Source organism: Phalacrocorax aristotelis, chromosome 2 (genome assembly GCF_949628215.1).
Source record: "Phalacrocorax aristotelis chromosome 2, bGulAri2.1, whole genome shotgun sequence".
Taxonomy (NCBI): domain Eukaryota; kingdom Metazoa; phylum Chordata; class Aves; order Suliformes; family Phalacrocoracidae; genus Phalacrocorax; species Phalacrocorax aristotelis.
Window position 1 is genome coordinate 16,708,918 of NC_134277.1, and position 22,701 is coordinate 16,731,618.

General features: G+C 39.6%; 1 protein-coding gene across 10 annotated transcripts in view; it reads left to right on the forward strand.

The window, feature by feature from the left end:
- ARHGAP12 (Rho GTPase activating protein 12) overlaps window positions 1–17,871 on the forward strand; it is an 80,809-nt gene extending 62,938 nt beyond the window's left edge. For 8 of the 10 annotated variants that reach the window (XM_075082509.1, XM_075082511.1, XM_075082502.1 and 5 more), the window contains 9 exons: window positions 4,156–4,260; window positions 4,608–4,706; window positions 7,205–7,307; window positions 8,320–8,439; window positions 11,401–11,499; window positions 13,516–13,593; window positions 14,445–14,579; window positions 14,863–14,965; window positions 15,400–17,871. In XM_075082509.1, coding sequence (XP_074938610.1) covers window positions 4,156–4,260; window positions 4,608–4,706; window positions 7,205–7,307; window positions 8,320–8,439; window positions 11,401–11,499; window positions 13,516–13,593; window positions 14,445–14,579; window positions 14,863–14,965; window positions 15,400–15,574 — 1,017 coding nt within the window. In that variant the 3' untranslated portion in view covers window positions 15,575–17,871. The remainder of the gene's footprint in view (window positions 1–4,155; window positions 4,261–4,607; window positions 4,707–7,204; window positions 7,308–8,319; window positions 8,440–11,400; window positions 11,500–13,515; window positions 13,594–14,444; window positions 14,580–14,862; window positions 14,966–15,399) is intronic. The other 2 variants (XM_075082510.1, XM_075082512.1) reach the window with 1 other exon arrangement.
- The last annotated feature ends 4,830 nt before the right edge of the window (window positions 17,872–22,701 follow it).

The window sequence follows — 22,701 nt, forward strand, 5'->3', positions numbered from 1 at the left end:
TATAGTTAGTCATGTTTCAAAGTGTAGATGCTGAGCATAGAAGCGCTGCTTATCAGAAACTGATAAAATGTTGGTAGCTAATATGGTAGTTTGTTGCTCAAGATGGATGAGGAAGAATTCAGATATGATACTAGTGTTAGACAAAACAAACAGGCTTGACTGGTTGTATAATTGTTTTTTAATATCACTTTCTCAGCTCTCTTACCAGAATCAAACTAAAGCTTTCGTAGAAAAAAAATATGCTGAAGACATTAAAAGCAATGTTTCAATAATTTGACTTCCTGAGGATTTTAAAGTGTTGGTGATGTTTAAAACTATTTGGTATCTTGGCTTCTATTTCCTGAAGAGCGGAGAGTGAGCTATATGTTTTGAGTTTGGTTAAGACTCCTGTGACTTCTAGAATGGCTGTTTTGATGACGAGTACCTTCCTCCCCGTATGCGGGAGTGACTGTAGCCTTATTCAATTAACCTTGTGCTAAAAACGATGTAACTGCCTTTTCTGTATCAGTCAAATTCATTGCTATGTACATGGAAGCTTGAAACAGATAATTTGTGCATGGTTTGGTATCCTTTTAAAATGGAAATTTAGATTTTCAGATGTTAAAAGGAGGTGTTTCTCAAGTTTTGGTGTGAATGAGTTGTAATAGCTATTGCCAGATTTTAACAATGGGGCTTCATAAAACACAGCAAACGGTAACTACTGTTAACCTTCTGTAACAGGCACATGTCCTCAATGTTAAGTACAGTGGTGGTAAACTAAAAGTGGATAAACTTTTCAAACATTAAGGAAATAAATGCTCTTCAAGGTTCATCTGGGCAAACTCTTGTGTACTGTGTTATACCACTGTGTTTATAACCAATGGTGTTATATGTACATATTACTACAGTTCATCAGTATTGCACAGCTGACTATACAGGAGCTCGGATAGTTTTCATGATAATTATTTGGAATGTGAATACTCCTATCAGAGCCTGGCTTCAAAACCTTCCATCACTTTGCTATGACAATAAAGAATATCTTTATATTTTTCCTTTTTTGTTAAAACTCTAAGTTCTGAAGCTCCCTTACCAGCCACAAAGGAGCGTCTGTCCCCTCAACTCTTTTTCTGCAGTCCATGTGCGGGTGAGGACTTGGGATTAGAACATTCTACCCAACTCTAATTTAAACAGAATTATGAGAACAGCAGGTGTCATTTCTACATCCAAAGTCTTCCCACAAATAGCATCTAGTTCTGTTTCAAAAAAATTCTGCAACATATCACAATACAAACTGTGGTGCTTGTCCTGTGGAGGCTTCCAGGACTTGGAGGAAAGTCCTGAAAAGGCCTTCTATTTATTGATGCCGGCACACGTCTTGAAGGCAGTCCTTAAGCTAAACGGCATCTACTATGTCTGAACTAAACACCCCCACCCATTCTTTAGAAAAAGTAGAGGTTACCTCTGCCATAGAAATATCACAAGCACATCCCATGACTATACTTTTTTCCTAGAAAAAGCTGTCAGAAGTGACGGTAGGACAGCTTCATATCTAGGACGGCTGGCAGTGCCACGTATAGATCTCTCCCTCTTTCTGTCTCACAATGCTGTCCTTTCTAAACTTCCTAGGCAGCTCAAAAGAGACATCCAGTAAGGCTAAGGTGTCTGCTCAGTAAGAATTGAATTTGTCCTGACTAGTGCTGGCTTGGCAGTGCACTCTGTTTTGAGAAAGCAGACTTTGTGTCTAGGTGGCAGCAGATGCTAAAGGAAAAGGTTTTCTTTTTACTGCTCCCAACAAAACCTACATGCTTTCAGTATGGTTCAGTTGCCTTTAGCTAACCTTCCCATGCAGAGCATCTGAGCACCCCTGTGCAGGACTTGCTCCTGGAAGCTTTCAAGGAGGGAAATAGCTGCTGGCATCTTGATTTCATACACCCAGGAGCAGAAAAGAACCTTGACAGGAAAGCTCATAGGAGAGACTGAATGCTTAAACTTAACGTCAATGTTCAAGGAAATTCTAAGTTTATGATAAGTATGTAATACATTGCAAAGCTCCTCTGATATACCAGAGAGGCTGTTTTTTCTGCATGGGTTTCCCTATCCTTGGATCTAACACAGTGGTTTGGGCACTGCTTGTGTGAAGGAGCTGGGGAAGACGACATTTTTCCCCTCTGAGAAATTTAGCTTCTGGTTTTTGGTTTGTTCTGTGCTTCTCTGAAATGCTGAAGGGAGTCAGGCCAAAAACATGGGTAGGGTGCAAAGGTGTTTGAGGTAGTACTGTGATATATCAGGTGGGGGGTCCAGCAAGATAATGTATTGCCCGGCTCTCCTTTTGGTCAGAGTAGCAGTGACTGTTAACATTTTTGGTTGTTTTTGTTTGATTTTGTCTGTAGCAGGTCATCTCCTGTGCTTCTTGGTATCATCTGGGTGGTGTTTTTAATGAATCCCCTCTGATCCTGCAGAGGACGTTGGCACTAGTCTGTCCCCTCCAGTGCCAAACTCTATAAATTGATCTTCCCACCCTGCCCCCAACACACAGCAAGATTGTTCTAGGCTGCCAGTTAGTGTGTGGCTGGGACACTTTGGTTGTATGTGCAGCAGTTATGTGAATCTCTTAGCTGCTGCTTCGTAGCTGCCCACAGCTGCAGGAGGCATAATGGCTCGGAGATCGTTCTGGTGCCTGTGGACTCCACTGCTGAGCTGGGCCTCTCTCAAAAGCTCTACTATAGATAATAAGAAATGTTCTTGGATGAGGTATCTGAAAATTAAGTTAGAAAGTGAAAGGTTTTTTTTCTTCTGTTTTTTTTTTTTTTTTTAAGTGCTAGTTGGTATTGGGTAAATTAGAATATTCCCCTATTCTGATATTTCACAGATAAAATAAAGAAGTTAAGATTCTACTTTCGATTCAGCACTTGATTGCCCTTAGGACTCAAGGCGGGGAGGTTTTCCAGTGGTAAACAGCCCTTCTGAAACACAATTAGCATTAATTAACATCCGTGCTGGGAATTTAATCAGAAGCAGCAGATTAGTTCTGTTTTCTGAACCATTTTTTTTTCTCCCCTTGGATATGGCTGTTCCTGTACAGGCTGGAAACTTGTGTTCACAGCAAGGAGCTTGTCCTGGGATTTATGTCCCCCAGAGCTGTCACACAAACAGTGTTGGCACATCAAAGACTTATTAAAGAAATAGAAAAGAACCTTTCTATGGATCAGATGCTACAAGCTTCCGCTAGAACTACAGCACTAAATTTCTGTGCTACAACCAAGTGACTTACAGCTTTCCCTGTTCTGTTTTACTTATTATACTCAGTTTTTTGTTTGTATGGGCCACTGAATTGGTTTCCTTGAGAAGTGGTATTTCAAAGCTATGTGATATAGGTTGAAACCCTAGTAAAAGTACTTTATTTAAAAAAAAAAAAAGTGAGACCTCGTATAAATGAAAACGTAGTAGGTAAAAATAGCTCCCTGACGTTTTCCTCCAAATTATTTGAAGGGTTACTTGTGGGTTAAATGTTTTTTTTTTTTTAATCACTTCAGTTATTTGCTGTTTGTTTAGTAGCTAGGCAGTGAAATTGAGTCCTGTTTCCTTGCTAAGATATGTTCCAGTATTGCAATAGAAGTGCTACAGAAAAATACAGAATAATGTGAAAAGTGCTGTTGGAAATATATAACAAAATATAAAAATTGAAATTGCTCTTTCAGTGCAGGAGGGATGTGATTCCTATCTAGTAAGGCTGCTATTTCTAGTTTAATTTTTGCTTTTATATACAACCAGTCATTAACTGACAGAATGGGGGGTTTTGTTCAGTTACTTTTTAGCCAGTTTTGTTTAAAGCTGGGGACTATCTTGACTAAAATCAAATACAATCAAATGCTGCATGGACTTCTACCATTTGCGATAGGAAAAAAACCTGCTGGAATCTGATTGGCATCTAAAGTTACGGAATTTTAAGGGCTTTAAGCTGAGCAGCTTTTAATAGGTGTGTTTAAAGGATGTTTTGTGTGTGGGTTTTGTTTTCCTAGTATTGTGCCTGGTGATTTGTGGCAAAGGTCTGTTTTTGGGCTAAGTTGTATAGACTGTAAATAGTGTATGTTATATTTAGAGGATTGCAAGACTGTGTAGCTGTTAGGAGTTTCTTTGTTTGTTTTTAAGTTAGTCATCATTGTTCCTTTTTTCCAGAAGTTTGGTGTCAATCAGTCTAAGCCAGAATTTACAGTGGACCTCAAAGGGGCATTGATTGACTGGGCCTCGAAGGACAAATCCAGCAAAAAGAATGTTATCGAGGTGAATTATTTTATTGAAATGCAGAATTATATGTACATTAGGGAAAAATTTTTAAGTCATTAAACTTAAAATAAAAAACTTTGAGTTTTGTACATTTTTTCCTGCTCAGATGTAGATGTATCTTAGTACCTGCAAGAAATGTCCGGTTTTAATATGTCTGTATGGGGTATGCTTTTAAATTTTAAGCAGACGGTTATTTACTGTTTTCACTGGTAAGTGTTCTTGAGTGGCTGTATGTTACCTAAAAGTTACGCCAGAGCAAAGTTTAATTTGATTCAGGTAATTTTCACTTTTGAATTCCAGTGTGTTTACCGATTCTGATGACATCTGTTTTTATTTCTTTAAAGCTAAAAACCCGCCAAGGAACTGAGCTCTTAATTCAATCTGATAATGACACCCTTATTAATGAATGGTATAAAGTTCTTAACTGTACCATCAACAATCAGGTAGGTGTTTGAATCATGAAGGCGCTATTTTCAAGGTAATGTTTAGTAAAGTAATTGGTGTGATGACTCCTAGTGCTTCACATACATCTTTGTTTCCTGATCTTCTTGAGCATGGCCAGGAGGTTGAAGATGCGGCAGTTCCTAGTGGTGACAAGTGAAATAAAATTAATAGTGGCAAAGGAAAAAGAATGGTCCACTGGATTAAGAACAAGAGATGTGGGCTGACCACCAGCTCAGAAATGAGCTTCCTTCTGGGGCCAAATATTTGTTCTGTCTCAGTGACCTGAAAGGTTCTGGTAGAGAGGGAGTAAAGTGGGAAGGATATCCAAGGGAGTACTTCATGACATACCCTAATCAGCATTTGATATTGCTAATCACTTACTAAAGCTGCACTACAATGCAAATTAAAAGCCCTGGCAGACAGCATAATGCCAACTATTTACTCAACAGAAAAGCAATCAACCATTTGCTCTTGATATTGCCAAACAAGATTTATCGTCTTTGAATTCAGAAAGTTGTTGGAGATCTTGGGGAAAATCTTCCTTTCATATGAAATTGGCTTTATGTGTATCCTTAATTTTTATAATTAGGGCCTGGCTGCTGCCCATAAGTTGAATTTATGTCGCCTTCAATGTCAGTGGCTTTCACTTCTCTTAGCTCTGGTAGTGTTTTCCACATATGGGTGTTTTCTACCCAAACACAGCAGGCTAGTGTGAATGGTTTAGTTTCTTTCTGAGTGCTCATGGTTTAGGCTCCTAATCTTCTGATCTCTCCTGGTATGAAAATGCCATGACCCTTAATAACCAGGCAGGGTATCGCTGAGTGACTGCCTTTCTCCTGTCTGCCCTGTGTAACACAGCTGAGGCCACTTATTCCTGGCTTAAATATAAATGAAGATGGGAAGGCTGAGATAGAGCTGATGAGAGTGATGTATTGCATGTTAGATTGAGGAAGTGAGTGGTGGAATAGAGAGTTCGTCACCACTCCAGAGCAAATGGTGATGGGAGCCAAGAAACCTGAGATCACAAGGGAAAAGTTCAAAATATACATTTTTTTATACTACCTGATAATTTGGAGCACTGAAGCTTTGGCTACAAAAATCCATGAGATCTGAAGCAAACTTCTAATTTTGAGAACTTTATGGTAATAGTAGCTGTGAGTCTCTTTCCCAGGACAGCATGGCTAATTCTAGTTTGATGAGATCTTCCTTAAAAGAAGGTACACTGGTCTCTTTGCTCCTTCAGGCTGCTGTTGTGGCAGTATGCTGTACAAGAGGAATAGGTATCTGTGAAGGATGTTGCTGCTCTTTTTTGCATACAGAAATTTCCAAGTTATTAGACTTGTTCCATAATACAAACTGGATCCCAGGTGATTTTTCCAAAGCAATTAATATGTTTTAAATTTAACAGTCCTAAAAAGCTTTGAGGCCTCTTGAAGAGAGCACTGTCCAAATGGTCTTAGTGGTAGAGGGATCATTAGCAGGGACATTAACCGGGCAGTTGAATATATTGATCTTTGATACTTAAAAAGGCTATCCAAAGCTTCTGAAAAGCAACAAGAAATGGGGATTTTTTTAAAGATGATGGTAGCCCGTCAAGTTAAAGTGCACCTTTGTCGATGACACCATGCTTCTGCTTACTCTGGGTTATGCAGCCTTGCCTTATTTTTTAAAATGTCCTTCCTTGTAAACAAAAGACACTGTACCGTCAGATTTTTTTGTAACAAAGTTCACCTAAGCAGTGAAGTAAGTAAGTGAAGTAAGAAATACACAGTTTTGGAAGGGAGTACGCTGCACTGAGAACAGAGGAAGTTTCTTTCCTACTTACTGATATGTCTGAAGTCATGTGTATAGCATAGGTATGAGGCTGCAGGTGGGCAGTTTCACAAATTCTGCCTCTGCACTACGTGACCTACATTTTCTCTTGATTCTATTGAATGAGAATATGCTGAGAGAGCAATAACACAGGGCAAGAATTTTAGGCCCTGGTGTATTTAACTTTCTCAGAATGAATTCAGTGTATGTTTTGACAGTGATGAGATTTACCAACTGGCAATTCTGTTTTCTGTCACAGAAAATTATAAAAATTAGGAACAGGGTAAATGCTCTAGAAGTGTTTTGTAGACCCTGTTAAGCAGGTGCTTCTGTAGCAGATGATGTAAATGAAATAGCTGATGTTTGTCTACTGGATTTGAAAAAAATTAATATTATTGGTTGATGTCATGAAGTTTTATCATGAAAGGCTTGTCATACTTTCTTTAGTGTCCAGCAAGCCTTTCTTTACTGGGTCTTATGATCAGTGTTTCTCAAAGTTACTCACTCTGCCAATGAGAAAGGTATTATCTTCAAAGATATTTTTAGCATCTAGAGCTCAGGAAAGAACTGAGTATCATTATAGGGGAAAAAAATGTGTGTTGTAGAACTGTCTACAGGACATGTTTGTTAATGCTATATTCTATAAATTGATAAACTGACCACGGTATCTTCTTAAATCTAACAGGTGGTAGAGTCTGATGAAGCATTAGAAGATGAGGTACCAGATTCCCCTGGGGTGGAAAAACAAGACAAAGAGAAAGAGAACAAAGACTCTAAGAAACTTCGCTGTGAGTTGAAAATTTTCCATTAATTAATTGTAGCAATACCAATTTTTATTTTTTGCATCTTCAGTATTATGTGTAAATAGAGAAGAGTTCAAAAGGGCAGTTAAAAGTTAAACTACTCAAGTTTGGAAACAGCCTTTGATATAGTTCATTCTACATCTTGGTCCCAGTTAGCAAGTTTTCTTCCATGTTTTATTAATCATACTTTAAAAGAAAAAAAAAGCACCAAATATCTTTAGCTCCTGCTGTGTGAGACATGAAAAAATAGAAGAAAACAGGCAGTAGTAAAATGGATTATTTTCAAAGTATTGTCAAATGTACAGAAGTAAATTAGATGGGTTTTTTTCTCTGACTTTTATAAATGGTTTTGTATAAGGATCCTTTTGACCTTTAATGTGTTTAAAACTGATGAGAATTTTTTAACTTGGTTTTTGTCTTTGATACAGCATCTGTAAACATTTGCACTATTAACTGAAACTGCAACTTTGCTAAGTTGCTAATGAGGTTATATTGGCTCACTTGGAGGAACTAGGCATTTTTAATTACACCTTCAGAATTTTAGAGTTAAATTTCTTTTAGCCACAGAAGTTTCTTCCTATGCACAGAAATATATTAATCAGGCAGACTATTTTCTGTAATGTGTATGTAATTTGCAAGAAAGAATTTATTTATTTTAAAGTAGTTAAATTATTGAAAGGCAGGACTGGTTTTGAAACATAGCTATATTTTTTTAATTCCACATCAATTACATATGTAAGCTACCATTTAGTTAGTTTCACAGGCAAACTTGATTTTACAGGTTTTCTTGTGACAGGGTTATTTCTTGGTAGTTTGAAAAATGCATGCAATTTACGAGGAGTTCCAAAAAGTTAAGGGAAAAAAAATTGATGTCATGCAAATCTGAATAGGTTTTTAATGTGGTTTTGAGTTTGAATTCTTTTTTTGTTGGTTCCTTGGCAGATAAATGCAGTGGTGGTTCTCTGGATATTCATGCTAAATGCATTTCTCCTTTCAGCACTGAAAGCACCTAGCAATATAGATTCTACAGATCAGAAGAAGACCAAAACAAAGCTCAAGAAGTTTCTTACACGGCGCCCTACCTTACAAGCAGTCCGTGAAAAAGGCTACATTAAGGGTAAATGAACCTTTTTAACGCGGAAATAATTTGAACAGCTGAATTTAGTAGTTCATGTGTAGAATGGGGTTAAAATGGTCTACTTTTAGAGTAAAACACATGTATATAGCTGCTTGAACAAAAGTCTTGGATGTATAGTGGAGCTCGTGATTGTAATTCTTCTGAGCACTGCTAATAGGCACTAAACTTCACAGAGGATCTCCTCTCCTTCAGCTCACTACGGGCACAAAACTGCAGTGAAAATTGTTCTGCTGTTCTGAGCTGGAAACTTCAGATAGCTGATAATTTCTGTGTGCAAGGGAAAGAGAAGTCCTTTGGGTACAAAGCTGAACGCACGTGCTCATTTGTTTTACACAGATGTTTTATTCTGAGTAGAATCAGACAATCACGTGCCAACTTATAAAAAATGAAATATTTAGGCAAACCAGGATGAGGCTGAAGGAATCTTAGCTTAAACATCTTTTTTCCCTAACCTCCTTTGAATGTATACATTTTTTAATCGTTTCACAAACAATGGGTCTTAGATAATCTTGAATCAAACTTATGAAACAATTGATTTCCATTTGTCATGCTTGTAGAAACTTGGAGAGAACAGTATTTGCACAGGTTTAAATTGATGTGTTTGTGTAAATTATTGACTTGGTCCTCACTGTAAATATTTATTTATTTTTTTGTATGCTTTAGCAGGACTTGTAGGTGGTGCCCTGCTAGGGTCAAAATAGCACATGGGTAGGCAAATACCGGACCAAATCCTACAGTGATTTGCCTAACTACATACTTTAACAGATGTGCTCTGTTGCATGTGGCATTTGATATATTTGTGTATCTGCAAATATAACTCGACTGTAAACGATGATGATTTTCTTATTTTCTTTTTTGTTTTGTTTGTTTGGGATAAAGAGGCATTATTCCCAGACTTTGATGTTTTGCTCTGCATTACAGCTTAGTATTCATGTCATGGCTCGGTGACTCAACTTCTCACATTAGCAACAGTGAACACTAAGCCAAGTTTAATTTGTACACATGCGTGCTGATGATTGGATTTTTAATAAAGACATTGAGGAATGGAGAGTTTGTTTTTATTTAAAAGCATGGTATAAAGTTTAAAAGTTGGACCAGCGCTGTACAGTTCTACATTTACTGTATGAATGAAAAATACAGAAGCCTTTATTTAAAAGGCCAGCGTGGCTGCTACAGAACAAGCTTAGTAAACGGAAAACTTGGCAAACCCAGTATAGGCAGAAAAAAGAATGAAAGGTTCTAGAAAAAAACACGACTGGAAACAGCATGCACTAAGAGAAGTACCTGTGCTAAAGTTTTGTTACGTGGAAAAACAGAATTACAAAAATTACTTCAAGAAGAGAGGAAAAAATATGACTTCTGTATATGCGGAAGTTATTAGAGGCAATTGTAGCAAATCAGTTTGTTACGTGGTTTTGTAAATATATATTTTGAACATACAAGTTAACACATACATGTATTAACATGCATTATACATTATGTATTAACATACATACATGTAGAAAACACTGCATAACATCGTTATGTGTATATATATATTTTGAATGTACAGGTATTTTCTTGTGCTACCTAATCTGCATTGCTTTACCTGCTACAGCTGCATGCTAACCTGGCTTTCTACTGCGTGGGCTTTTTCAATCCCTACTGATTCTGCTTATACAGCTGACTCTGCGAGTAGCAGCAGCAGGACTGAGGTGTTTTGGGGCACTGGCCTTGTACGCATACAGCTAATAATAGCATTATGTGCCGGTTTTCATACTTTATGATTGGTTTGGTGTGCTGTTTGGACTTCCCATAGCAGTAGTCAGGTGCAAGTGTTGTTAATGAATCTGCTTAAATAGCTAAACGTGAAAAATGGGGTAGATGCTATGAATGATGCAAGTGCAAGAACAATTTCTCTCTTGCGTAAGCTCTGAAGTAAGTTCTACTAGATACTGTGAAGATGGCCACGTACATACCTTATTTAACAAACTTTCCTTCAAGAGTATGAGCTTTGCCTCTCTATCTCAAGACCCTGTATCAGCCTCATGCGTCTGAATGGGGAAGTCATCTATTATTTGAGCACATTTGAAAATGGTGGAAATGGGTCTGAGAAAGATTTTGGTGATAACATAACATGAACAAGAGGAGTTAACATGTTGCTGAAATGCACAAAGACGTTACAAGAAGAATCTGTTCTCTGCCCAAGCCGATTTTCATTTTTGCTTCGGTTTATGACAGAAAACACTCCCCCTGGATTGTGTAGTTCTGAAAACAAAACCTCAAAGTAACCTTTGCCCATAAATACCTGTATTTAGATTCCAACCTTGCAGCCTGGTTGCCTATGTATAGTCATACTTGCATCCCTTCAGAGGTCTGTGATATAAAGGTCTATATTTACAAATCCTTGACAAAACTTAAAAATGTCAGAAGTTAAAGACTCTACATTAAAGTAAATTAGTACATAATACTGCGTTAAACAGTAGGTGCAATGAAGGAGGAAATTTTACAGGGTTTTTCCCCAAGCACTGCCAGTAGGTTTCACTTTGGTTAAAGTTTATTATCTCTGTTCAGATTTTTAATGAAGATTGCAGTAAATATATTTTGAACTCAGAAAAGGAATGGAGTGTAACAGGATATTTGAACCCATTAAATTTCTCATGACAGTAATAGCTATATGACTCTTACAAGTATCTCCTGATGGATTAAAATAATTTCAGTAGCACAAGTTCCTTGCTCAGAGACTCACATTTGGGTAACTGCTGACACTCTTTCTCACTGAGGGCTTTTTCATGCGGGGAGCTGCTGAAAACTCGTTTCAAAACTTTCCTGTTTTCACTCTAACACTGTGACAACTGCATCCAGTATTCTTCACCCTTTGTAGAGGTTTGTTTTAACCTGAACTAGTTCTGTCATTTGAGTCCTTTTCCACTGTAAATCAGTCTCTTTACTTGGTTCCAGATCAAGTGTTTGGTTCCAATCTCACCAGCTTGTGTCAAAGAGAGAACGGCACGGTGCCAAAGTTCGTGAAGCTGTGCATTGAGCATGTTGAGGAACATGGTATGGTGAAAGTTTTTTGTTTCCAAATCTCTCTTGCTTGCCACGCTATCTAATTTTAAATGTTTTAATCCTTAAAATGCTGCAGACTTCTTTGGGGAAAATTATATGGAACCTGTATCTGTAAATAGCAATGAGTTTTCACGAGTGGGGAGGAATCTTGTATCTGAGAAACTGATCTGCTCCAGTATCTTTCAAGCTGAGGAGAAGGCAGGACAGCCTCCTGGCACCAAGGCTCTAAAGGAAGTAGAGATTACAAGTGATATAAGAGCTCAGCTCATCAACATTTTTTTCAGATGAAAGGAGACTGTCAAAATGCAGCTCTTCATTTTTGGAAGGTTTAAGTATGCTAACAAAATCATTTATATTGAAACTTCCTTGAAACAAACTGCTAGGGAAAAGTTGTGTTCCTGCTCTGTATATGCTTTGACTGCCAGAAGACCCTTCAGCCAGTTACACAGATTGCTATGTGAAGTTCTATGCAATTCTGGAGATCCAGTCAACGTGTAGACACTGATAACTTTTGTTTGCTTTAATTGAAAATAAGTCTCTCCTACCTAATAACTGAGCAAATTACATATTTGAAAGCTACATGAGACATTCTGGGTTGTCTGTTACAAAAGACGTCTTCACATTTCTGCTGAAAAATATGTTGGTTGTGACTCCTGGCTTGGGTGTAGCCTGCTGGTTTTCTTGCTGTTGTCATTGCCCTGTGTCTTGGGAAAGACGACTGAGAGGGGGTTATGGAATCTCCATAATCATCATTCAAATATATACCAGTCTGTTAATCTGAGAATGATGTCTTGAGAATAAGGATAAGTGTTAGAGGGGAATGCTATGTGAAAATTTTAAGACATCTTCCACGGGAACTTCATTTAGGATTTTCTTGCAGTTGTGGTCCTTTCTCAGTGCTGCTATCTTATGGTCTGGGAAGGGAAAAATAACTGTTGCCATTGCCTTACTCCAGTTCGACAAACTACCACCCTTCTTGTTAACAGCAGGCTTTATTTGTTTGTGATCCGCAGTTTGTGAGAAAGGGGTTATTTTGCTTTGTTCTTTTTTTTAATTTCTTTTTATTTTAAAGACAGGACTGCAGTGAAGATAGTGGTGAAGTTTTCCTTTTTTAAATACCTGAGGGGGGAAGCTAGCAGAAATGAACAGCCTTTTTTCCATGCTTCTCCAACTCTTCTTCCTACTGCCAATATACTTCAAATCAGTTCTTTCTGTAAAGGAAAGACTAGTGGATTATGGGGAAAAGGGATATGCCAGATGGTGCTGGTAACTGTGCTGTGTTGCATCAGCCAACTCCTTGAGGAGCTACAGGGACTGCAGGTATTCTGGCAACACTCACCTTCTCAGTGGCACTGACTCACATGCTGTATTCAAGTGGCGTTTCAATTAAATTCTTTACCTCCTAACCACTTCTGAGTAACTGCAATAGCAACCATAGAGACACAGTTTTCTGGTTGAGTGTGCAATACTGCGAAGGCAAGGGCTACCCATTTGAACTTTGTAGGCTCTTGAGTAGTGATGAATGTGCATGTACATCATTCCTTCTCCATGCAAACCTTGTCACTTGACATCTTTGAGATGCTATCTATGCACGACTTGATTTTTTCTTAACCATACATTAAAAAATTGAACATCCACAGAATACTTGGCTCTTGCATGTTGGACTCCCATACACCTGGCCACCCACCAAGAGCATCTTAAACAAGGCACCTAGTTTCAGTGGGGAAACTTGGAGGTGTTGCCTCACTACTACCATAGTAGTAGAGATTACTTTGAGCTTGATGCTACCAAACGTGTTAGCAAACTACACCTCCTCTGATATGCTCTGCCCATCAAAAAAGCTAGTTTAACTTCTTTTTTTGTTGTTGTTGAACCCAGGGTTCTTTGTTACAAGGTGGGTTTATTTTGTTTTTAATTTTGTGGAGTAGACCTATAAGGAAGCAGCCTAATGATTGCAGAATTCATCCATGTGTAGGGTACTAAAATGGATTTATCCCTTTGTTTTAGGATTAGATGTTGACGGCTTATACAGAGTTAGTGGCAATCTTGCGGTGATACAGAAGCTAAGATTTGCAGTCAATCATGGTAAGCTTCCTTCAACTATATTACAATTGTTTATATTTTCAGATTGTTGAAGTTCACAGAAGGCTCAGGAAAAAAAGTTTTCTTAATTTATAACTAGTCTTTCATGATAAATGATTGCCATCTTCAAAGTAAAATTACTTCAGAATTGCAGAATTTAGTGTGTAATATATATCGCTTGAAAACACTAGCATCCTGGAGGTCTGGTCTTATGTGGGGCATAGAGGCATTGCTAGAATTCTAAAGACAGGTGGTAAGAGAATTTGAGGGGGAAAATTCCTTCAAACAAAACAACTTCATACCTTATGGAAAAACAGTAAGCATATTAAGCTTCCACTAGCATTAAAATTGTAAGTTAATGCTTTTTAGTGAGATTTGCTACTGCCTTTTAGCATGGGGGTGCTTAGCTCCTCTTTGCCATACTTCGTATATAAAGCCCTTTCGTGTGGCTATATCTTAGTGTTGTCCTCAGAGGGAATCGATAAGCAGCTCGCAGCTAGGAAGAGGATGGCAGCCCATCTGCAATCTGACCTCTCATTTCCTGATAGACAGGGTCTAACAGTAAATTTTGTGTTATGTCAGCAGCTCCTGTTCCCCTCTGGAAAATGCCCTTGGTACAGGGGAGCTGCATGTAGTGCAGTAGACAGAGTTTGGCCATCTCCACCTGTAGTGGAGATTTTTGTATCCCCTTTTACACTGCTGCAGCTCTGCATCCCAGCAGAGAATGGGCTGAAGTGGAGCGAGTGTCTTTACTGCTTTAAAAGCCAAAAGTACAGAAGAGTAGTCAAGTTTATTTTTTAAAAAAACTTTTACAATTAAATTATTAACATTAATTATTCATTTTTCTCTCTCAGATGAGAAACTAGACTTGAATGACAGTAAATGGGAAGATATACATGTCATCACAGGAGCTCTAAAGATGTTTTTCAGAGAACTGCCAGAGCCGCTGTTCACTTATAATCGCTTCAATGACTTTGTCAATGCAATTAGTAAGTCTGAAAAACATGTCTGTGCTTTTTGTATAATTTCTGCTCAATATGTGCAATTAATTTCGTTGTTTTGGACAGTAAAAAGAATGTTTTGGTTACAAATGTCTGTAAGGCTTACCTAGGACTGCCTGTCAGCAATGCACAGTCCGGTCAGGAGGTGGCAGTATTCTATTTACTATAAGCACTGCAGAACAGTCGCTTTTATTCCCAGTCTGTTAAAATTTATGCTGAAGTTTTAAACAAAAATACTGAATTCTCGTTTCTACATATCATCCTTTTGCAGAACAAGAGCAGAGGCAGCGTGTCCATGCTGTTAAAGATTTAATCAAACAGCTGCCAAAACCAAATCAGGACACTATGCAGGTACTCTTTAGACACCTCAAGAGGTAAGTAGCAGATAGAAGGAAGGCTTTGTATTGCTGATCCTCCCTTAAACCTAAGTAGTCCAACTAAAAAAAACTACTAGTTGACTGTTGCCACTGCAATTTACTTGCCTATATTGGACTTGATGAAAACAATATATCAGTCTGTATTTATACAAGCTTGCAGAGCACCAAACGGACTTTAGACAGTAAGTGTCATAGCTGTGATGTTTACTGCCAAACCCTTACATTAGAGGGATTGCAAGATTAGGAATAGCATTTCAAAACAAAACTTTTCCATAGAGAGGGCAGTCAGAGCAGCTGTATGTCCTAATAACAAGACTACTCACTAAATAAATATTGTGAGTAGTCACTTGCTTTGGACTGAGGTTTTTTTCCTGTCATCCCATTGCTCTAACACTGCTAAGTCCCTTCTGTGTATTTTTTTCTTCTTTCAGAGTTGTAGAAAATGGAGAAAAGAACCGAATGACCTATCAAAGTGTAGCAATAGTTTTTGGTCCAACCTTATTAAAACCAGAGAAAGAGACTGGTAACATAGCAGTCCACACAGTATACCAGAATCAGATTGTAGAATTGATTCTACTGGAATTGAATTCCGTCTTTGGACGCTGAAGCTTTTCTTGAAGTAGAAACTGGAAGTGATGGGTTGGCAGCCGTACTCCGTCAGAAGGAAAATCTCTTGCTGTACATGATGTATTATGTTTGTGGACCAAGCAGCAACTTGTTTTTTGCACTTTTGGCAGGGGGGGAGAGACAGGAATGTTTGACCACTTTAATGCGAATTAAAGACAACACTTCAGATTTCTTGGAAAAGTTCAATGTAAAAAGTGAATCAAAAACCTTTTTTAAAGTAGCATTGGAAAAATGTAATATAGGTTCATACACTGGATTTATTGGAGAGTGAAGCTATTAATCTCAAACTGGGTAATCTGGAATTTAATCTTAATTTTTTTCCACTTGTTAACGAAAAGTCCTACCAACTGGGATGGAAAAAATCAGTGAAGTTACATCTTAAGCTTGTGTATTACAACCTACTCAGATCTGTATGATGCTTTTCCAGGGGGTTTCTGCATGCAGTGACTGTCTTAACTGTGCTAACAGTTTGGTTTCGTTTTTCAAATCTGATTTCTCACTTGATGTCTGTTGTCCTTCCCCCCACCCCCTTTTTTCCTTTCTATTTTTTTCCTTTTTCCCCCACCAACTTTTCTGGAACTTCTTAGTTGCTTTATAGAGCAGCACACAATTTCAAACACTGAACTTGTAAGAATGTCCGGCCAGGGATATTTGTCTTTTGGCATAATAGAAGTCATATTTAAGAAACATGTTCATTTTTTTTCTGGGGTATTTCCTGATCTAAGTTTCATGTTATACTGATTTAAAGCTAAAATCCTAAGTAAATACCAACTGTAACATTGTACTGAGTTCTTGGTATAATGCTGTGGTAGTGGAAGTGTAATGTAAATACAGACTGTCCTCTTGATTCTTGTATATAATTCAGTTCCTGTATAGTTTAAGAACACTTTAGTCACACATTTCTAATCATAGATAGATTAGCTACAGTAGCATAATGTTTCCAGTTGATGTCTGGGTTTCAGCAGGGAAACGGGTTATGGGGAGGGAGTGGGGACCTAACTGTGTGCACTTTTAGATGTTAATTACATTTGCGGGCAAATAACTGTAATGCAAATGGTACTGGAGGAATACTGAGTGTGCTTGCTAAATTGTTAATGCACTACAAGAGGAGCCTTTTAGGTTATTTAATATGTACAGGATGCATTAGAAAAATGTATTATGAATTCTAACATCTACAAATAGTGAAACTCATGTTTTGATAGATAGATGTTTGATGGAATCCATGATGCTAAATTTAAGAGTTTCTTTTTACATTAATGTAGAATAATTTGTAAAATTGGTTTTGAAAGATTTTGTTACAGGGAGTATGGTCTGCTGAAGATTTTTTTAAATGTATTTTTCTAGACTAACTGCTGTATTTGTTATGTCTAACCTGAATGAAGACAACCGTTAGTTCTTTTGGAGTTTGCATTCCCGCTTCAGACAACATGAAACCCCTTTAAACAATAAGACCGATGTATCTTACTGCTTAGCACGGATACTACTTGTGGCAAAGCGTTGTCATGCTGGATTAAAAGACCGATGCTTACTTTATAACCTGACAATTTTAGGAATTTCCCAGTCCCTTTCTTTAACAATTTATTTTCTAACATAAGGTTCAGAGAGGGCAGAAGCAATTTATGGATATAAATTTGCGGTCTTTAAAAACATATCCCAACTTACTTGGAACCTAGTGTACAGAAAGCAGATACATTGGGGAAGTAGTCGTATTTTGCCTTTGATCTGTTGTATACCTTTCACAACACAGTTCTGGCTTACAGCGAAGGGGATGTGTGGTGAAGTACTGAGGTGTAATCAGATGAATCGTACGAGAATTTCACGAGCATAGGGCTTGCATGAAAAGTCTTCGGAGATGAAAGAGAAGATGAGTTACCTTGTGGCTTTCTCACTGTCTTCTTGTGGTAGTGGTGAAGTCTTGTGGTTTGTTGCAAAGCAACCTGGGTGCGAATTGTGATAGCTCCATCTTGGTGTTTTGTTGTGAGCCTCCTGGTAGGCTGTCAAACCGGAGCAGTGCTGCGTGGCACACGTGCCCCAAGCTACTAGAAAGTTATCAACAAAGTCAAAATCTGTTGCTGTAGATTATTCAAATCCCAACTTCAGCTGTAAAAGAAAAAACAATTCCCACTGCTGAATGGGAGCGCTTATCCACAGGTCACCTTTTCTGTATGAGTGTTATGTTTTTCAAAGAAAGAATGCCTTTTTAAAACAATTTGATAAAGAGGATGTCATACTTTTCTTTGTATTCCCCAGAAATAAAGCATTTTGTTATGACAGTATATGTCTGGTTTTGTGCAGTAAAGTTGTCATATGCTCTGATGTTGTAATTTTTAGTTTGGGGAGAGGAGAGTATTCTTTTTAATTGAAAGAGGTGTAGCTAAACACTCAAAAAATTCAGGACGAGGAGGCTGTCCAAGCTGATGGTGTGCTTGTCGTGACCAGCTTGAAACTCTGTATGTCAGCACATTGGGTTTCTTCCCTACTTGAAATACTTTGTCTTGTCCCTGAGGTTCACTTTCTTTTAAAAAATTCAAAACTGGATTTTTGCACAAACACAGCAGGGGAAAGCTAATTGTATTGGATGAAGCATAATTAAATGTATATATTCCTCAGTTTGGGCTTTAAATCAGATTTGGTTCTGGTTTAAAAACAATTTAAAGACTGAACATAAACTTTTGCAGCCGTAGTCACTCAAAGATACTGGAGGTCCAGCATTATGTATCGGTGCCAGTGGAAATGTCGTCCAGCACTAGAGCTGTGCTCAGCTCTATAGTTCAGCTACACACCATTAGTATCAAGCAACTCTGACAGGCTTGATCTATACCAGTTAAGGGTTTCTTCACTTTAAAGCTGGAGAGAGAAGCAGACACAAAAAAGACAAGGCAAATATACACAGTCATTTTATGTAAACTGATTTTTTTTGAGTTGCATGTAAATAAAGCTTCCTGTGTGCAAGTGGATAGGTCACGCTTACTGCCCAGGCCCAGACTTTCCTCCCCATCTTTAGAGAGCCATAATAAATTCCCTTTGTGCTGAACCCATTGTATCCTGGCAAGTGAATCCTCGACTCGCAGCATGAGAGAGAAGGGAGTTTGTAGGTAATACAGTATCAGTTTATTCCTAGGTGGAGCCCTGACTTCTTCCCCTTAAAGGGAACAGCTTTATTTAGCTCCAAAGTAAGGATATTTTCAGAATCAATTGGTTAATTCATAAGCTAAAACATACACCAAGCACAGTGGGGCATTCTGCTGGGTGAAGGGGGAGGTACAGCATGTCTAATGAGGTCTTCTGCAATTGCCGGGGAGAGGAGAGCTCCTCTGAAGAATCTTAATTAGTCTCCACAATTGCAAAGTTTTGTGGGCAAGCAGCTGGTAGGACTGTGGATCAGACCTTTACAAAAGTAGCCCTATGTGATTGTGGGAATTAAATGAACATTTTTTCCTCCCCCCATAGCATTTCTGTAAACGGAGCACTTGTAGAACAAGATCACACTGTGTAACAAACCAACATGAAAGACATTCAGAGGCGACTTGGCCTCTTGGTCCTTTCTATTGCAATGAGATTTAAGTGGCAGCTCTAATATTAGAGTTCCCTACAACTTCCCCAAATGCATTTGAGTTTGTTAAGGTACTGAGCTACTACTTTCTTTCAAAAGAAGAAATCTGTGTGGTGTTCAGTAAACTCGGAACTGCAAAGTGGAACAAGCAGGGATAGCATCAGGTTTATTTCATGTAGATCTTCATCTTGCGGCTTATTGCACTAAAATGTAGTTGGCTAGGGAAGGGGAGAGCAGATCCTCAGTGTGGGAATAAGTAAATGCAAAACTCTGAAGACAGCCAGACAAAGCAGGTATGATGGACAGGCAAAATAGCAAAGAAACAGTCACTTAGAAAATCTGCAGGATTCCAGGCCAGCAACCTGGGAGAAGGCCAGGCTGCCAAGAGTGTGGGGTTTGGGTTGTTCTGGTTTTTTTTCCCCCTTCTTCTTTTTCCACTTTGTACAATATGGATGAAGGCCTGGTTACGTGTTCTAAGTGTCAGCTGCTCTGTTTAAGGTGGAATTCAGGTGATATTGCAAAATGGCAGTGCTCACTTTTCTCTGGACTTTTCCAAAGTGGCTTCTATGTGTCAGCTCTTCAGTGACGAGCTTGCGTCCACGTTCACTTGACACAAACACCTGAGTGCTCATGGGAGTCAAGAGCTATGTTCCTTCAATGTAATTGTGATTGCACAACCAGCATCTGTGCGATACAAAAATAAACTTGTTCCCAGTTTGGCAGCATTATCCTGGTGGCACTGAGTGCCCCACCTGAGACCCGAACCTTGTGGCACCGGATCCTGAAGAGCAGAGATACCCCTGTCTGTTAAAATCTCAGCGTGCCAGAAGAAAGAAATGTATGAAGCTGAAACGTGGGAATACACAGAAAAAAATACAACCCAAGCTAAACTATCTTCACAACCAGTTCAGATTTGTATGTATAGTGCAAATCTGCTCAGAATAGTGTGTTAATTCATACTGTGAGAGAAACTGCTGTCCTCTAAAACAAAAAATACCATAATTAAAAGCTGTCTTTTTTTTTTTATATCAGGCATTGGAAGATAAATGTTAAACATTGATCAGCTTGTCTAGTTCATCATGTGCTGCAGCCAAATGGCTGGAATCAAACCGCTGGTGGTGTGTTACCTGACCACCGACGTCCCAGTGCCCTCTGCCTTTTCTTTACCAAGTGGTGCTGAGCTGGTGGTGGCTTGCTGGCTTTCTGCTTGTGGGTGTCCTGCCTAGCTACTTTTTCCATTAAAAGGAGGTACCTAACCTTGAAACTGAACTGAAAACCACCTTTTTGAAGAAAATCTTTCCTATCAACCTGGGCTGGGCAGTGCTTTGTCTGCAGGCGCTTCTGCTGCACAGTGCTGCCACCAAGCTCGCTTGCTGCAGGGATGCTCTGCCCCGGGGCTGAGCGAGCGCATCCTCTGTGCGTGCTGGCCTTGGCAAGGCCTCTGCCAACACACATGTGTGACCTGCTCAACCTCACAGCTTTCTTCTGTGAAGAAAAACAGAGACATGATTGTGCAAGAGGTAGAGCCTCTCCTCTGGCACTGCCTTAAAGCATTATGTACAATGAAGAATACCACCATATTTCCTGCTATGAAATAACTGTTGCATATCTGAAGTGCTGTTCTTGCCAATATACTAGTCCTGCTCTAAGTTTTCTTTCTGAAGTTTTAAAGATAAGGCTTCTTTTCCTATTAATCTCTTCTTTTCCTGTGTCCACCCACCTGCTATTCCTGCTGCACTGAAAGTCAATCCAGCTTGACAATTTGCTTCCTTATTTGTACAACAGCCTGGAGCCCGGGGGCTGGAATGTGCTGTGCTCTGCCCAGAGCGCTGCTTCGCCTGCGGAGGCTGAGGCATGGGCCACTCACCCATAGACACTTCATTAAAAAGCAGTCATCAGCATTAAAGCTAAATGATAATGTAAATGAAGAAAAAAAAGGACCAAAAAAAGCACAGACTAGAGGAATTTAAAAAATGGTCCTTTCCAGGTAAAAGTTAAAGCAGGCTCTGTGCTGCTCCCTTGTTTCCCAGAGTGCCCGTTCCCCTGTATGCAGAAATGTACATAAGCTAAGCAATTAGGTATCATATTTGGGATGAGACTGAGGGAAAGCAATGTAATTCATGCAATCCCTGAACCACCATCTGTATCGCTTGTGCAGGCTGAGCTGTGGGCCAGCTGTCAGGAGGACTGCACAATCTTCAGGTTTGCATTAAAACGCTGCGGCTATAGGCCAGGATCATACTTGTGCCCTTTGTCTGAGCTTCCCAGCCTGCCCCATTCAAATGCATGAAAATAAAAAAACTTTCCACCTTTCCTATTTGTGGAGTGCAGCAGCTCTGCACAGCAAGCCAAGTGCTCAGGGTGTCCATGCGTACAGCTTCTTCCCCTGTATGTACACAATTTAGTTAAGAGGGGGAGAAGACAGTTTATTATAAACATTGAACAATGGGCGGCATCATTAGCTCTTAAAAATCATAACTAACTCCCCAGGTGATTGTCCTAATGCGTTCTGGGCTTTCTTTGCATCCTTGAGACAAAAAAAAAAGCCTGAGCACATGAGGGCGGGAGGCAGCGCAACGAAACATTGAGTGTTGCTGTTGCTGGCAAGGCAAACTCCATTTTGCCAGCGTCAGCCTTGGACGGCAGAAGCAATGCCCGTGTTGAGTGGGCCAGCGGTGGGGACTAGCGCCTTTCCTTCCTTCCTGCTGCCTTTCTAGTTTGCTAGGTCATGAGCTAAGGCTTGTGGCATGTTGCAGGCCAGACAGCACAATTATAATGGTCCTCTCTGGTTTTAAAGAACCTATGAATGACGTTGGCACGAAGCCTTCTATTTAGCCATTGGCTTCCTTCTTCTACTTGGACATTCATGCCCTATAGCAAATGAAAGCACTTCTCCTGGCCAGTTTCACTCCCATTTCTCTCTTAAAGTAACACTGCTCAGCTGAGCAAACCTGTCTCATCACCTATGGCAGCACTCACCACCCCACTGTTCTGGAGCATTTCTGGGGACTGGGATGGCCGTGGCAGTGCCAGGTGCTGCCACTGTCCCCACCAGTGACTACAGGTTCAGTAAAGCCCTGTTAAAGCTACTCGTTCTTTACTGCAGCCTGAAAGGTAAGAGTTGGGTTCTTGCAGCCACAAAGGCTTCCCACTTTAAAAAGCTTCACACCAGATGCAGGGAAATCCTCAAAGCCATGAGCCACTGCCAGGTGATGTAAATGCTGGGTTACTGCCTCTCTGCCATGGTGCATCCAAGCCAGGCACAAATGGGCCCTGGCAATCGTCCCCGGCACGGTCCTGCCATGGGACATGGCACCCAGCACCGCAGCCTTTCCACCAGCCCAGCGAAGGAAACCTCTCTGGCAAAAAACAGGGAAAACGGCTAGCAGGCAGCCTGCCAGAGCACCCATCCCTGCCTGGACACATCCAGCACGCAGCACTCTCTGGCCACGGGCAGGAGCACAAAAGGCAACTGCAGTGACAGAAGACAGGGCTGGGAGTCACAGAGCTGTGTTTCTCCCACGTGCAGCAGCAGTTTGGGCTTCTCTTAAAT